The 16,379-nt window shown below is 33.2% G+C and overlaps 2 protein-coding genes across 2 annotated transcripts in view; one reads left to right on the forward strand and one right to left on the reverse strand.

Moving 5' to 3' along the window:
• Positions 1-9,302, reverse strand: part of LOC123665653 (NACHT domain- and WD repeat-containing protein 1) — a 67,878-nt gene extending 58,576 nt beyond the window's left edge. Inside the window, 1 exon segment of the mRNA XM_045599926.1 lies at positions 9,235-9,302. Within this exon segment, the coding sequence (XP_045455882.1) occupies positions 9,235-9,302 (68 nt within the window).
• A 783-nt stretch (positions 9,303-10,085) lies between these two features.
• LOC123665377 (zinc finger protein 226-like) lies at positions 10,086-15,498 on the forward strand. The gene is made up of 5 exons (XM_045599690.1): positions 10,086-10,146; positions 10,994-11,593; positions 12,957-13,131; positions 14,669-14,800; positions 15,318-15,498. The coding sequence occupies exons 1-5, from the start codon at positions 10,086-10,088 to the stop codon at positions 15,496-15,498; spliced, it is 1,149 nt and encodes a 382-aa protein (XP_045455646.1).
• The last annotated feature ends 881 nt before the right edge of the window (positions 15,499-16,379 follow it).

The raw sequence follows: 16,379 nt of genomic DNA on the forward strand, positions 1-16,379 counted from the left end.
AATTGGATCAAACTGCACACGGTGTGCAAATTTGATTACGTTTAGTAGTTTAATTAGGAGTTCATCGCAGACAAACGACGTGACGCGTAATTTATATATATTAAGGTATAAAAACGCTAGAATTGTTGTTAAAAATAATACAAAAAACGAGCTTCAAATCGTTATTTATAAAATAAAGCTTCTTCTATATCTACTTCCTAGATAAAAAAAAAAACTGTTTAATAAGATAATAATTGATTAAATCAATTTGTGATTTCGAGATTAAAGCTTCGAAAAACAAAACTGAACCTTTTCATTAAAATACTGTCCTAAATAAACAATACATTCATTAAACCCAAAAAACACATTATTTTAAATTAAAAACAGTACAAAAAATCAATACTTTGAAGAATTCGAGGGTTAAGGTCCCCGAAACAATCTATTTATATCTCTTTGTGAAGAACTTACAGCCAATCAGCTCAATTTAGGTCTATTCGTGTTGCCCTTTGGACTGGTCGTACATCGTAAGAATTTTTGGTTAGGAAATTTCTGTATATTAATGACAATTCTTTTAAAATAAGAGACATTTATTAATTGTGGCATAATATTGTTTGATAGGTAGCAAAAATAAGATCTCGGTGATTGGATTAGCAGTTGGCTGTGACAACGGGTCTGCAGTAGAGATGAAACTTATTCTGCTTCGATGCAACACTGCAGGTTGACGGGTAAATAATTCTTCCATCACGACTAACGATCGCAATCAGGTTTCTATGATGAAGCCAGGGACAGGTGGCTTTGACTTCGTGTGAGTCGTTTATGTAATAATATACATACTTCAACGTGAATCGAACCCTGGAAACCGACTGGGAATTGGGATTTTGAGTATATGATACAGAATGTGTAAAGTTTTTATTTATTTGTTTATTTAATTACAAAGTGTGTTACAAGTAAAAAAAATGAATAATACATGACTACAATGTCCGGTCACTCTTAAGTCGTTTGTCCCAATTACCCAGTGTTGTTGTAACACGGAGCTGTCACAATCAATCACCATCGTGTTTGCATGCGCGTGCAGAGAATGACAAATGAAACTCAATGATAAGGCCTGGTGAGACTCAGGAGATAGGCATAAAGGTAAAGATATATATATAGCTAAAGAGGGCTATAAGATGTCTTTTGTTTTACTATTTACGTACAAACATTTCATGCTGTAGGTCCCGGTTGTTATCATAAATATGTGGTAGCGAGCGTTACTTATAGTAGGTAATATATCCACTAACCCAAAGTGGAGCAGTGTTGTGGATTAAGCTCTGATCCTTCTCCTACATGAAGAAAGAGACATATGGCCAACAGTAGGATGTTACAGACTGAATGTGTGTTACATGTACATGTGTCGTATTTCCGTATAAAGTTGTATTCCACTGAATTGGTACGGCAAAGAAAGTTATTCACAGTTTAACATTGTCATAACGTTCTCACATTACAAAAAGGTAACATAATAAATTCACTGATCAGTCATTTCAGCACGACTTTAATAACAGGTTAATGACAGGGATTTGTACTAAGGAGAACAGTCTTGGAGCTAAAATACATTAAAATAATGTCACAATACAATACCATACAAACATTATGGTATTATTTTATTGTGAATTTTACTTCAACCTGCCGCAGTCCAATGCTGGACATAGTCCCCCTGAAATATAACGGTCCTCTGCGATCCTCATCCAGCCTCCACCGGTTCTTTTCGTAGATCATCGGTCTAGCGGGCCAGTGATTGCGAATATTGTACACAAAAAGATATATAAGAAAAAAAAAACAAAGGATTAACGTACAAAAGACGGTATTATCGCTAAAAGAGCGATCCCTACCAGACAACCTTTGGACAAAAGAAATAAAAAGAATAAGCGAGGAAAAGGTGTACCATTGATAATAATGAATATATACAGTTATACAGACAAATATCTGTATAATATCATATTTGATACTCAAACAAAACAGACTGTTGACGTTATATTTGAAACATTTTTCCCTTATCAATTTTCTAGGTGAATGAAATAACAGTCTCAGATTATTATTAAAATGTAAATAATAATCTTAATAGGAAAAGTAGCGAAATATTTTTTATACCTACTAACATCACCTGTCTTTGTCTACCCATGCTATAACCATTAGTATAGATAGCAGTAAATGTATTTAAATAAAATAAAAAATAAAAAAGCCTTTTTTATTTCTTATAAAAAAAAACCTAAAGTATTATATATCAAACTTAATCTTAAGAATATACTTCACAGGAATCCAAGGAATTCCAGCAATCCTTGTCCTGAGCTGTTTGAAACCATCCTGAGCCGTAAAATGTACCTATTATCATTGCTTTTAAATTACAATTCAATCACTATATTACAATGACTATTTCAATTCAAATTAAATAGATATCGCCGCCAGTGATAGCTATGCAACTGATCAGCAATCTGTGAACTTAAATATTTGTTTCGTTTATCGCTACCAAATTTTTATCGATAAATATTCCACTTATTTAAAAAATAATAATTCCATCAACATCTTTCGTTTGCTTTTCCGCGTTAAAAAGTTCAAACGAGTTTAAGGCCGGACGCGACGTGTTAAATAGCAAACGCTATGGAATAAATGGCTTCATGTCGATAACAGCAATAATTACCGAAATAGATGGGTCGGATAGCGAGATATTATTAATAGATCATATGGTTTTAATGGTTATATTAACAGATTTAAGTGCTCGGGAATATTATAGGCGTAACCGAACAGCGAGTATAAATAGTTATGCAGTAGTTGACGACTTAAGCCGCTTCTTGCCAATCAAATTAGAATGGCACTAATTTGGAATACCATTTAAAAATATTTTGTAGTAGGTACATAAAAAAAAAAAAAACAAAAACTTAATTGAGATCTCTTATCGCTGAAAAAAAATGTCACACATACACACACACACACACACAGACATCGGCCTATCACAATCCACTGTTGGACATAGGCCTTCACAAGTTCGCGCCAAAAATGGCGTTAACTCATGTGTGTTGCCCATAGTCACCACGCTAGGCAGGCGGGTTGGTGACTGGTGTTTGTCTTTTTCGTAAAATAATAATAAAATGAAAACACTTATTCCACTGTCAGTACAGACGTCGTCATGGATCAACGTCATCAAACGTCAATGGAATTTACAATAAATTTCCCTACATACCCCCAGTATCCCTAATAATAAATTCTTAGGTTCTAAAATACTATTTTAAAAAACTATAGTTTTTTCAAAAAATGAAGATCATCAAAATAGCTTAAAATATACTAATACTAAAAGTAATTAAAATCAAGAAACTTAACTCAAACAAAAGAAATATATATTTTTTTAAATCTATTTCAGACAATTTATGGAAGAGGAAATGGTCTTATGTCGATTAAAGTATGCAAATTATAATGCTACGCTTCAGCCTGTAATATCCCACTACTAAGCATAGGCCTCTTTCCCCATGTAGGAGAAGGATCAGAGCTTAATCCACCACGCTGCTCCAATGCGGGCTTGGAGGATATATTCCCTACTAGTAACGATTGGTTCCGGTGTACATGATAACAACCGGGACCCGACGGCTTAATGTGCTCTATTATTAATAATAATATATAATTTAAATTGCGCTTATAGTAAATATATAAAAATATAAATATACATATAAACAGATATGTATCTATACATATATTATATTATTTTTTACTATTTAAACTACTCGAGGTTTTTATAATTTAGCATCTTGATTGCAAATATAGTACGTCTGGGCATACTATGCGTCGAAAACCAAAAAAAAAAGTCTCATAACAATTATTACTCATGGTAGAAAGACTGTATGCCACAGAGCGACGGATTGAGTTCCAAACCATTTACTATTTGAGGATGAGGCCTTTTCCCAGCTGTGCAACGTTTTTAGTGTATTTCCGATCTGTTCAGTTCAATTTTCGTTACATAATCTGTTTGTTAAATAAAAATATAAGCATTAAGACATGATGTTATGAAACATAACACGTGTTCTATCGCATTGTTGTGTGAAAATTGTACTGATAGTGTACTCTGACCACGACACTTAATAATATATGTTCTGTCATGCTGTATTATATATTTGTAAGTGATCAGCTCAGTCGAGATTCCAAACTTAATTGAATATTACAGAAAAAAGGATTAGATTTTAATCGAACTAACCAACTAAAAATAAAACAAACAACTCAAATTTTTATTAATATACGTAAGTACTTCTAAAGCCTTTACGGACAGTGGCTGTCGCTAGGGAACGGATATCCAATTAGGAATTTATAAAACAATCGACACAAACGGGCCTTTGACATACGAATCTACTATTTTGTTTTCAGGAACGACATAGTTACAGATTAGATTACCAGGGCTATTATGACAAAAATTCTACACGATTGTTCCAGAAATTTGCTAAGGGTAAATTCGAGATTTTTAATCATTCAAAGTGGAACGCTTAATTAAATTTCGGAGAGGGCACCTCTGTAAATCCTTGAATATACGTATAACTTTGATAGAACATTTTCATGAATTAATTTAAAAAGTTCGTGCTGAATAGGAAAGGTAAAAAAAATTATTATTACCTTTATGAGAAAAAAAATCTTATTACCCTTAGCTGGAGCCCTTAGATTGAGATATAAAGTTTATCTACTGAATACCAAGAACAAATCTTTTATTTTTGGTACCTGTATAAAATTAAACCATTAATTTCTGTACTATGTAAATTACTCTTTTCTCCGACGTCCTGAACCTCTTATAATTGATGTACTCTTTATATATGTATGTATATGTGCATAAAAGTATGTATGTAGTTAAGTATGCACGTATGTTTAAGTTATACAGCTTTATTATTATTATTAATCACTCTTGTTCTACTGTGCCCCGCGGTAACGTCGTTTCTCACAATCATGGATAATGCCTTGCCAACTTTGCATCAATTCAAGTATGTACTTTATGGACGTTTTAAAATTATTATATATTTTAAAATATCTAATATACATAAAATGTAAAGCTCAACTTTGATCACCATTAACTGCCCAAAGTTGTACATTTAAATTAATGATATTAGTAGATACTAATATTGAATATTTAAAAAAACTTTTAAAAAAACATTACGATTTAATTTACTTAAAATATTTTACGACTAGCTTTCCATTGTGGTTTCGCTCACGTTCCACACACGATTTTCACATTTCACTTATCTGCCGTTAAAGTACAGCGAGTATAGCATATGTCACTCAGTGATAATGTGACAGCCTATAGTCTATAGGTGAAAGAATTTTTAAAATCATATGTGTAATGTGCAGTTTTTGAGTTTACAATAAGACAAAAAATTAAACATTTCCTATTAGTAGTATAGAGATAAATTATGTATTTTAATTGATTTAAGATACTTATTTAGAATATAAGATTGGAATTTGGGTGTGTCAGTGTCAATGTACCTAAAAAATATTATAAAATTATAATCGTTTATTTTAATGATAACAAGTAAAGCTTAAATTAAATACTAACAAACTGTTATCTAATGTTTACGCGAATTTCACTCATTATAATGAAACAACTTTTTCGGATTTTATCGCGGCTTATTAGTTTTTTACATGCCCGACGTTTCGGATACTTTACAGCAACGGTGGTCACGGAAGGACTGATAGAACTGGAGGTGTTTTATTATGATAAGAAAGAAACTGACAAATAAGGAATTCATTTTTTTAGCTGTTTTTGTTCCTAGAACCTAGCCATTATTTTCTACAAACGCTTTCGTAACAAAATTGTTTTATTTCGTTACCAGTTAAATTTTAAACCATAATAATTTGTTTAATATTCTTAGCTTCTAGCATTTGGGCGTCTTAGTTTTTACGACGTAGTATATACTATCTTTTGGTTGACATGTTCTTTTGGTTAAAAAAAAATAAATGTATACTCAGAAAAAAAGAATCGACCTGAATTTACATTAACAAGTATAGTACATTTTTTATACGATTAGGTCGACAAACAAGCGTACGGGCCCACCCGATGGTATGGTTACCGTAGACTTTCGTCGCCTGCAACACTAGAAGGATCGCGAGCGCGTTGCCGGTTGGGCTGCGCTTGCAATGCTCTATTTCGACTAATCTCCGCAAGAACTCTGGCCACCTTATACATACACGGGAACACAAAATTACATGAGAGCAGCATAATTTAGCTGTAACATTTTGGAAGATTGTGGTATTTACCCAGTCAGGCTGCTACAGATTTTGAGAAGAATATATCTTGGTGTGCCCCTCAATTGTGCACATTTTAGCAAGGCCACACAACAAACACTAGCTTTCGAATAACAAAAGAATCATTCAAATCGGTACAACGAATAAAAAGTCATAAGCATATAAAAATTGAATCGAGTTTAGAACCTTCCTCTTTTTGAAGTGAAAAAATTAAGTAATAAACGATGAAGTACAGCAATATCCGTCACTGTTACACGGCACTATAACACCGTCCCTTTTTTGTATTAGTCACATGTTACAGGGCGTAATCCATCATGTCGTTCCACACCGAATTGCCATACGATCATCAATCATTACAGCCTATACAGTCCACAGTGGACATAGGCCTTCACAAGTTTACGCCAAAAATAACGTGAACTCATGTGTTTTGCCCATAGTCACCACGCTGGGCAGGCGGGTTGGTGACCGCAAGGCTGGCTTTGTCGCACCGAAGACGCTGCTGCCCGTCTTCGGCTTGTGTATTTCAAAGCCAGCAGTTGGATGGTTATCCCGCCACCGGTCGGCTTCTTAAGTTCCAAGGTGGTAGCGGAACTGTGTTATCCCTTAGTCGCCTCTTGCGACACCCACGAAAAGAGAAGGGGTGACTATATTCTTTAGTACCGTAGCCACACAGTACAATTGTCATACGATGTATGTTAGATTGATGTTAGTTCTGTTTGTCACTTGTGTTTATGACAATCTAATTTTTAAATTACTACAGTGGCAAACAAGCATTCGGCCCAAGCGATGGTAAGCGGTTACCTATAGACACCTGGAAAGCAGTGAGCATCGCAAGTACATTACCGATCCTACCCCTTCCCAGAAGCACTGCCTACCTTACTTAACTACCCGGGTTCCATATTTTGATCAAGATATTTCCTCCTATGTTACTACATCAATAAATGATCTAAACATTCGTAGCATGACGCATTATAGCCTTTTTTATTTATAGGCTATATAAAACTAAAATTTGATAGCCTTTTAGATTAAAATAGTAGTAGATAAGTAGTATAGTAGTAGAGTAGTAGTAAGTAAACCTCTACAAAAAGTAAAGTTTTCATAAAAAGTATATCAAAGGTAATGATTTCTAATCATGGTAGGAAGTTATCTTCTCATCAATCGGCAGTAGAACTGCGTAGTGCAATAAGGCAACTTTTATAGGCTGATATATAGCAGTTTATAGGTTTATATAACTTATTTTTTCTCAAATTGGTACATCGTTGTACCGGAAACTAATTACGCTAAGTAACATGTTACGTTTGAGCGCTGAGTAGATCCTTCTGTACTTAAAGCTTGTTAGCCTTTTAATATTGTTTATGAACGCACACATCATGACTTTAATACAATTTTATTTTGTAATAGACAGAGATGATAGTTACTATGATTTTTTAATCGAGAAACTAATCCCTTTTTTAACCGACTTCAAAAAAAGGAGAAGGCTACTCAATTCGACCGTATATATATATATATATATATATATATATATATATATATTTATATATATATATTTAATGTATGTTCGGGGATAACTCAGTCGTTCATGAACCGATTTTGAGAATTCTTTTTTTGTTGGAAAGGAAATATCCCTAGTTTGGTACCATGATAAGGAAACCAGGATCTGATGATGGGATTACAGAGAAATCGAGGGAAACTCTCGAAAATCCGCATAACTTTTAACTGGGTGTACTGATTTTGATGATTTTTAAGTTAATCGAAAGCTGATGTTTATCATGTGGCCACATTTAAATTTCATCGAAATCTGATTACAACTTTTGGAGTAATCTTTGATAATGCGTATTTACTTGATTATTTTTTCGTCTACCTACGTTGTATTACTTGTCGATATAATTGAAGTCAAACGAAGTCGAAACACAATTATTCTCTTACCACCCCTCCGTTTCATAAACTTATCATATTACCCTATTTATTTACATAGAAACTAGTCAAATACAATGAAAGGTTTTGCTTCCCAATAAACATAACATATGAGTTTTTAAACTGTAATGCTCACTAACTCTGTGATCTATATGTAAATTTTTTAAATCTTTAACATGGTATAAATAGACAATTTTATATATACCTACCTACATTATTGAACTAAAATAATTACTGTAAAATAAAACTTAACAAATAAACTTTAAAACTAGGGTAGGTTATAGGTGATAATCGTACCTACGTATTTCGATAAAATTTATAGATTTTAATTTAATTTAAAATACAATCACAATAGCATATCTACCTATATCATCACGACAGTTTTAAGTATAAATTTTTTACATATAAATATTTTTATGTGACGCAAACTTAAAAAAAAAAAACTGTTTTTAGAAAAGTGTAGAATATTACAAGAAAGAACGTGAATCTAAAGTAATTCAGTGTGTCGTGGAGGCTATTTATTCTCTATTAATGTATAAAGGCCGAAAAGACGACGGTTGAAACCGCAGGCTAGTATTATACGGCTAGTATTATAAAGTGTCATCGTAAAAAATTAAAACAGATAGACATAGGTAATTTTATAAGCAAAAAAGCATGTATGCATTTTTCCGAGCATAAAAAAAAGCTTTACAATCAGTTATAACGCGGTTTTATTAATAAAATTAAATGAGGTTTTATATTACACACATTTTATAAATAAACGAAAATAAAAATATTTCTTTTCAATTTATATCTTATTACTTATAGAAATATTAATTTATAAATAAATTCTTAAATTATTGAATCAGGTGTAGTTTGAATTGGTAAAAAAAAGTTCTTTTTTTTCAATTTTCTATGAACGTTCATAAAAATCTTTCATGGATAAATCATCCTGACTACCTGTAGGCAAGCGTTGTCAATGTATTGATTTATTTTGGTCACATCTGCGCTTATCTGCTACCGGACATTACTATAACATAATTAACAAAATACATATAATAAAATCACGATGTCCGCCTGGCCGTCTATTGACGCGACATTCGGATGAGAGGTACTCACTCTTCGGAATTCTGTGAAATGCTGTCCTTGTCCTTATGAGCTTGCCCTGAGCTACAGGAGTTGCCCATGGCTTCGCCGGACCGGCAATGATTCACAACCACATATACATACGTTTCAAAACCGCACTAGACACAGCGTATACGAAAAAATAACGAAATTACTATCATTGTTTGGTATCGGTTGCGATCGTGGTAAATATTTGTTCAAGCGACACGTCCACACGCAACGAACGCCCGAACGCGAATAAATCGATGCGTTTTCTTGCCTCTCCCTCCGCGGAGTTTCCGCGCGCGCGTCATTTTCACGCTTTTCACGTTCAATCGTTGAAAGCTTTTACCAATGAGTTTATATATTTTTTCTGTGACAAATAAATCTAAGTTTTTTACGTATCTTAATAATTTAACTTAGATACTATAATAATAGACACATTATAGAAACTTATTTAAATAATTACGCAGCAAAAAAAATCTAACATTATTACATTAACATTCTAATATGTTCGAAGAAGGTTTTTGTATTTTAATAATTCATCTCATTAAAAAAAAAGGAAAAGTATTAAAATTATTATCTTTGTAAAACTAAAAAAAAATCTGTAAACTTCATGTGAAACTTGTATAGGGCGAGCTTGAAAATAAAAGTAATAAATAATCTGTAGCAATCAAACTGGCAGTCGAGGGAACAGCCGCCACGGTTCAAATTTGAAATTCTTAAAAAAAATGTTGCTTTTTGCTTGTTTCTAGCTGTCGAATCTCAACAAGTGCCTTACAGTACTACACGTACAACATTATAATTATTATGTGATTAAATAACTCTATTTTAAGCATTTAAGGATATTTCTAGTATTTATTATAATGCCTAGATGTTACATAAGCTCTGTGCGGCCTCGGCGGGAACCTTTTACTTATGAAACAGGTGCTTTTTAAGTAAATATTAATTATAAGTAGATAAAATAATGATCATTAAATTTTAAGTTATTATCATTTTTAATTTTTTTACTTACACTATTTATTTATTTTTACGGTGAATTATATTTAAAAAGATGTTATATGCAGTGAAATTTATGTATGTTGTGAATTTTTATTAAATTATTAGTGCCCAAGCTTACATTCGCATGAAAGTTTATCCATCGGAAACCGGTCATTTTCCCACGATAAAAACTACCCATATGCTATTCCAGACAAACTCAAAGTATAATGAACCTTTTTAGCGGGATTCATTAATAAATATCCATTCAAACTTTCGACATTATAATAATAGTTTAATGAATAAAGTCGATATAGAATTTGTATTTTAGAACTTAATCGAATATTACATATACTCACATAATGGTATACCTATGTTAGCTGACAACATAATATACCAACTTTACTATGTAACGTATGTTCGCTAATGTTTTTATCTGTTTTAATCAGGTACACTTTTTTTTATACAACTAGGTCGGCAACAAGCGTACAGCTCATCTGATGGTAAGCGATTACCGTAGCTTATAGACACCTGCTACACCAGAAGCATTGCAAGCGCTTTGCTGACACTACCTCCAGTCCCCAAGAGCTTTGGTCACGTTACTCACCAAAAGAACACAACACTGCTTGAAAGTAGTCTTATTTAGCTATGATCTTCTGTAAGGTTGAGGTACTACCCCAGTTGGGCTGCTGAAGATTTTGAGCAGGATATTTGCTGCTGTGTCCTACCTCATTTGGAAATACAGTATAAATACACTTAGCTACAATAGCTAATACATAAAATAAACTGTTTTCAGAAGAACTTAAGCCGACACGTGTACCAAAACATCCAAATAAGAAACAGAAGAACTTGTTAAAACTTAACGAAACAATATATCACGACAAAGTACCGATATCTACTCGCTTCTACCTTCAGCTATTAAAGAAGAGCCAATTCATACAACACTTCATAGACACGGAGACGTATGATTACGCTTCAGAAAGCGAGAAACCAGTCATTAATCCAGAACCGAAGAAGAATTTCCAAAAACGTGACGAAAAAATCTACAACTTAAGATCAAATAAAGCGAAGAGCGAACGAAAGACATTCGCAGAAATAAAAACTAGAAAGTGCAAACGTACAAAGCAAATACCTCTTCCGCTAAACGTTGACACAATAAAGGACAAAAAGGAACCGCTAGCACCAATTATCGAAGAAATAAAAAACCGTGAACCATTAAAAAATAAGCCGGTCAAAGGTTCGGAAATTGATAAAATAGCTGAGAAATTGAAGAGTTTAGTCGAAAGCAATGCTGACGAGAAACTGAACAATGAACTATTGTTCTGCAAGGAGTCCTTCGACATGGAAAATGAACGACCGATTACAGAAGAAATAAAAGTCGTTTTAACGGTAAAAGGTGAGAATTTAGGCGCTATAACTGTTTTTGAAGCAATCTATAACCTTTTTAACTATCATTAAACCGTTTTATATAAAAATGTTTCATCACCTAATGACCAATCATCAGCCTTAAATGCTACGTCTATATGATCTATCGAATAAATATTAGGTTTATGATAAAAATCTTTTTGTACATTATATTTCTTAACTGGGAAAGTGCAGGAAAATTCGAATATAAAAACATACGACAGACAGGAAAATTATTCCAAAAACATTAACCCGTTTTCTTATTTTAAATCAGAATTGGGAAATACTATCGAAATAAGGAAAATAATGTTTATAATAATATCAGCTAGTCCCATGTTAAAAATACATTCCATATAATGTAAGAAATCTTAACATGTCCTTGTATATGCAGACGATGTTATACTTATAAAACGAGTTATTATTTTTTTAACCGACTTCAAAAAATGAGGTGGTTACTCAATTCGACCTTATATATTTATATATATTTTAAATGTATGTTCGGGGATAACTTCGTCCTTTATGAACCGGTTTTGATAATTCTTTTTTTGTTAGATAGGAGATATTCTAAGTGTGGTAGGGAAACCTGAATAATCTGATGAGGGGATCCCAGTGGAATCGAGGGAATCCTCAAAAACCCACACAGCTTTTTACTGGGTGTACCGATTTTTAATGATTTTTAATTTAATCGAAAGCTAATGTTTAACATGTGGTCAAATGTTAATTTCCTCGAGATTTGATTACAGCTTTTGAAGTAATCTTTGATAATGCGTATTTACTTGATTTTTTCGTCTTCCTTACGTTGTATTACTTGTCGATGTAATTGAAGTCTGTTTTTTTCGTTTGCCAGCAAACACAATTATTATTATTTTACACTTCGTTTACATGTATTTTAGAATATACTCGTATATTGTGCTTTATTAGGATAGATCTAGATACTAATATTATAAAGAGAAAATATTTGATTGTTCGTTTGTTTGCATTGGATAGACTCTGAAACTACTAAATCTATTTGAAAAATTCTTTCACTATTGGAAAGCTACACTATCCGCGGGTGACATAGGCTACATTATATTTTTATTTTTGAAATTTTTGTTAAATACCCTTGCGAAGCCGGGGCTGGCTGCTAGTCTTGTAACACTAACTGACCCTACAGAAGTTGTCCAATCTTCAAAACTGTCAGACACGAGAAATCGAAATAATCGTTACGTATTCTGAAATTATCTGCGACTTAAAAAACTTACAAAGAAAAATGCCAAATTAGCATAGTTGCCTCCAGTTTTGCATTAAGCCATACATTTTAAGATTCATTTTTAACTATCTAGATAGATTAAAAATCAGTGTTGTTCTAAATTTAGAAGATAGCCCGAAACCTCGTGAATGGGAGCCTCGTCCGCGCCCTAACCACGTATGCTCGTACTGCGGTAAGGGGTTCGACAGACCCTGGGTTCTGAAGGGTCACCTCCGACTTCACACTGGGGAACGACCCTTTCCTTGCCCTCATCCTCACTGCGGCAGGACTTTTGCTGATCGGTGAGTGATACTATAATTTAAATACATTGTTATGTTTGTAATGTATGGTCAGATCAGGTAATATTTTGCTTAAAATCTTTGTGGTAGAGCATAACAGCAAATATCTTGATCAATCTGCGGCAGATCGACTGGGGCGTACTTGAACCTTACAGAAGATCACAGCCAAATAATATTGCTTTCAAGTAGTGTTGTGTTTCCCATGGTAAGTAAGGTAACTAGACTATGGTAGCCGTACAGGTCATACCGGTGGACCGTATGCATGTTTGTTACCCATGTGATGTAAAAAAGAAAAACTCAATAAGCATATAAGAAGTAAAATAAGCAACAAAGAAAAAGATAATACAGTAGATGAAGTTAGCAATGAAATAAAGTTTTAAGTCCATATATTATTCATAAGACAATTTTCAATATTTCGAATAAGGTTACAAAGTTTAAATCGAAAAAAAAAAAATTAGTGTTTAAATTACGGTCAGACACTAAATTACTTTATGAATTGCTCGAAAATTAAATTTTGGTAAAATGCTTTCTCTATTTTTCAATTGATGGATTAGTTACTAACGTGTGAATACTTCATAATTGTGTATGCTTGCAAACGAAAAAAAAAAACGAAATTACATGGACCAGTAATATAAGGTAGGTAGACGAAAAAATAGTCAAGTAAATACGCCACCAGTTCAGCCTATCACAGTCCATTGTTGGACATAGGCCTCCATGAGTTCGCACCCGGTATTATGGCGCGAACCCAAGTGTTTTGTCACCACGCTGCGCAGGCGGGTTGGTAACCGCAGGGCTGGCTTTGTCGCACCGAAGACGCTGCTGCCCGTCTTCGGCCGGTGTATTTCAAAACCAGCAACTGGATGGTTATCCCGCATTCGGTCGGCAAATTAAGTTGAAAGATGGTAGTTGAGCTTTGTTATCCCTTAGTCGCCTCTTACGACACCCACGGGAAGAGAGATTAGAGGGGGCTACATTATTTACCAAAAATAAAACAATTTTTTATAATACATTTAACTATATTACTTACTATTTCACACAGCAGTAAATACGCTTTGTTAGATATAATTCGAAAATTACTAGTCAGATATTGATCAAATTTAAATGAAACTACACAATAAGCATCGGTTTTCGTTTAAAAGAATCATCGAAATCGGTCAAACCAGTAAGGAGTTATGAGGTTACACACATTAAAAAATACAGTCGAATTGATAACTTCCTCCTTTTTTGAAGACGGTTAAAAATAGCCTATGTAACGGTAAATAAGCCCGCAACTACTAGCTTCTACCAGACCATTCCTGTGACCATTGAGTCAAACCATCGTCATTCATCATCATCTTCGGACTACTACTACATAGTCCTGAGTGTGACTAACCCATTGGCGCTATTTGTAGTGGGTCTGCTTTCTTTTTCGCGTTAGTTATAACAGTCGGTTGTTACCCATAACACAAGCATTAAGTTGCTTACCATAGGATCAGACGACTGAGTGTTTAAAAAAATATATAGCGTAGCTAACGTCTGCCCTGATGGTCGTGTTGTGCAGATCTAACCTTCGCGCCCACCAGCGCACTCGAGGCCATCACTCGTGGCAGTGGCGTTGCACCCACTGCGGGAAGGCTTTTAGTCAACATCGTTACTTGGAGCGACACCGAGCTGATGCCTGCCGAAAGTACAAGTGAGATAAATTATGTATTTTTTTAAGGTTGACGTTAGCTAAAAATTAATTTGAGACTAGTTTTTAGTTTGAATTAAGATCTTACTATACTAAATAGTTTTGCTAAATCTTATGAAAATATGCTTTGTGAAATGAAATACACACGTTCAAAATTCAAAAAATATTGCAATTTCAGTAATCACCCTCGTTTATATTGGTTGGTATTCATAAACTAAACTCATAAACCGCTTATTACCATAGCGGTGTAAAACCGTAGACTATAACTTGAATTTCAACCTGTTTATACATCTATTGTCTATAATAATCTACATTTAGATTCCCAAAATTTTAATATGTAAAACAGCATCTTGTGGAGTCTTGGAACAAACGACTCACAGCGCCCTCTCTGTTTCCTAGTTTGCAAGAAAAATAATTACAAAATTACTGGCATTAATATACTTAATGATTTACATACATTTGCTTTTAAAAATACTTGGTATTCTGAACAACTAAGCATTTAAACAATTTTCTTTACCAGAATGCATACCAGGAGTGCACACGTCTCATGTACATTGAAAATATCTGAAGTACCTCAACCAGTGCCATTGTATGGGTTCATTTGTAACAACCGAACTACAGACAAACCGGAAAGTATAGAGTACGAAGAGGGGCCCATAGACCTCTCCATGAAGAAACGAGATTTAACTGACATCGTTTGAATTTATTTCGTCATTGTTCAAGATTGTGCATGTTATAAGAATAAAATATTTATTTTTATATTTGATTTAGTTTTTATTATGCCTTCCATTTTTAACATTTAAGAATATGTTTTTTTTCATATTTATTTCTTTTATAACGAAACGATGTGTACAAAATTTTGCTATTATTTGACATACGTATAAAAATCTAAACATAATATATAGGGACAGATCTTTAAAAAAAAATGTGTCTTAAACATAATTTACATAAACATTCTACTGTAATATTTATGTACACAAATTACTTCTAGGAACAAAAGCACTGGGTAGGTACAAAGTTAGGTACAGTTTTGATCCAGTCACATTGATAAGTGAACATATTTTTTAATTGTAACAGAGGCTAACTCATAATACGAATACACCAGCTATTTGCCATTTAAATCTCGTCATAGATGGTCCGTCCCTTTTCGTAGATCAGCAACAACCAGACAGGGTAAAAGTGGATTAAGTAAACTAATCATATTTTTAATTTGACCATCATAGAGTTTAGTTACAACAAAAATTATAATTTATTACACATTTTTTATCACTTATACTTCCACAATCTTTTCAGGTTTAAAAAATTTCATCTCCATTCCACGAAAATATGTTTGATATTCATAGTCATGTCGTATAAATTATATTGAAATTATGCCTTATATTGAATGCAATGTTATTTGTAGTATATTATAAGGTAAGAAAGTAAAACAAATTATTGTTTAGAAAACTATATTTAGCTAATAGGGATTTACAAAAATTTCTTTTCCGACGTCACAATAAATTAAATAAATATGTTTTTACAACTTAACACTAACAACAAGACTGACTCTGTATCGTTCCACCTAAGGCCCGTGGTCGTCGCA

This window comes from Melitaea cinxia, chromosome 24, assembly GCF_905220565.1.
Source record: "Melitaea cinxia chromosome 24, ilMelCinx1.1, whole genome shotgun sequence".
Lineage (NCBI taxonomy): Eukaryota > Metazoa > Arthropoda > Insecta > Lepidoptera > Nymphalidae > Melitaea > Melitaea cinxia.

Excerpts from the sequence above, each read along its gene's own strand:
- LOC123665377 (XM_045599690.1), top strand. The coding sequence starts at position 10,086 with ATGCCTAGATGTTACATAAGCTCTGTGCGGCCTCGGCGGGAACCTTTT. Across the intron at positions 11,594-12,956 it reads AGTCGTTTTAACGGTAAAAG|AAGATAGCCCGAAACCTCGT; the intron begins GTGAGAATTTAG and ends TTCTAAATTTAG. Across the intron at positions 14,801-15,317 it reads GATGCCTGCCGAAAGTACAA|AATGCATACCAGGAGTGCAC; the intron begins GTGAGATAAATT and ends TTTCTTTACCAG.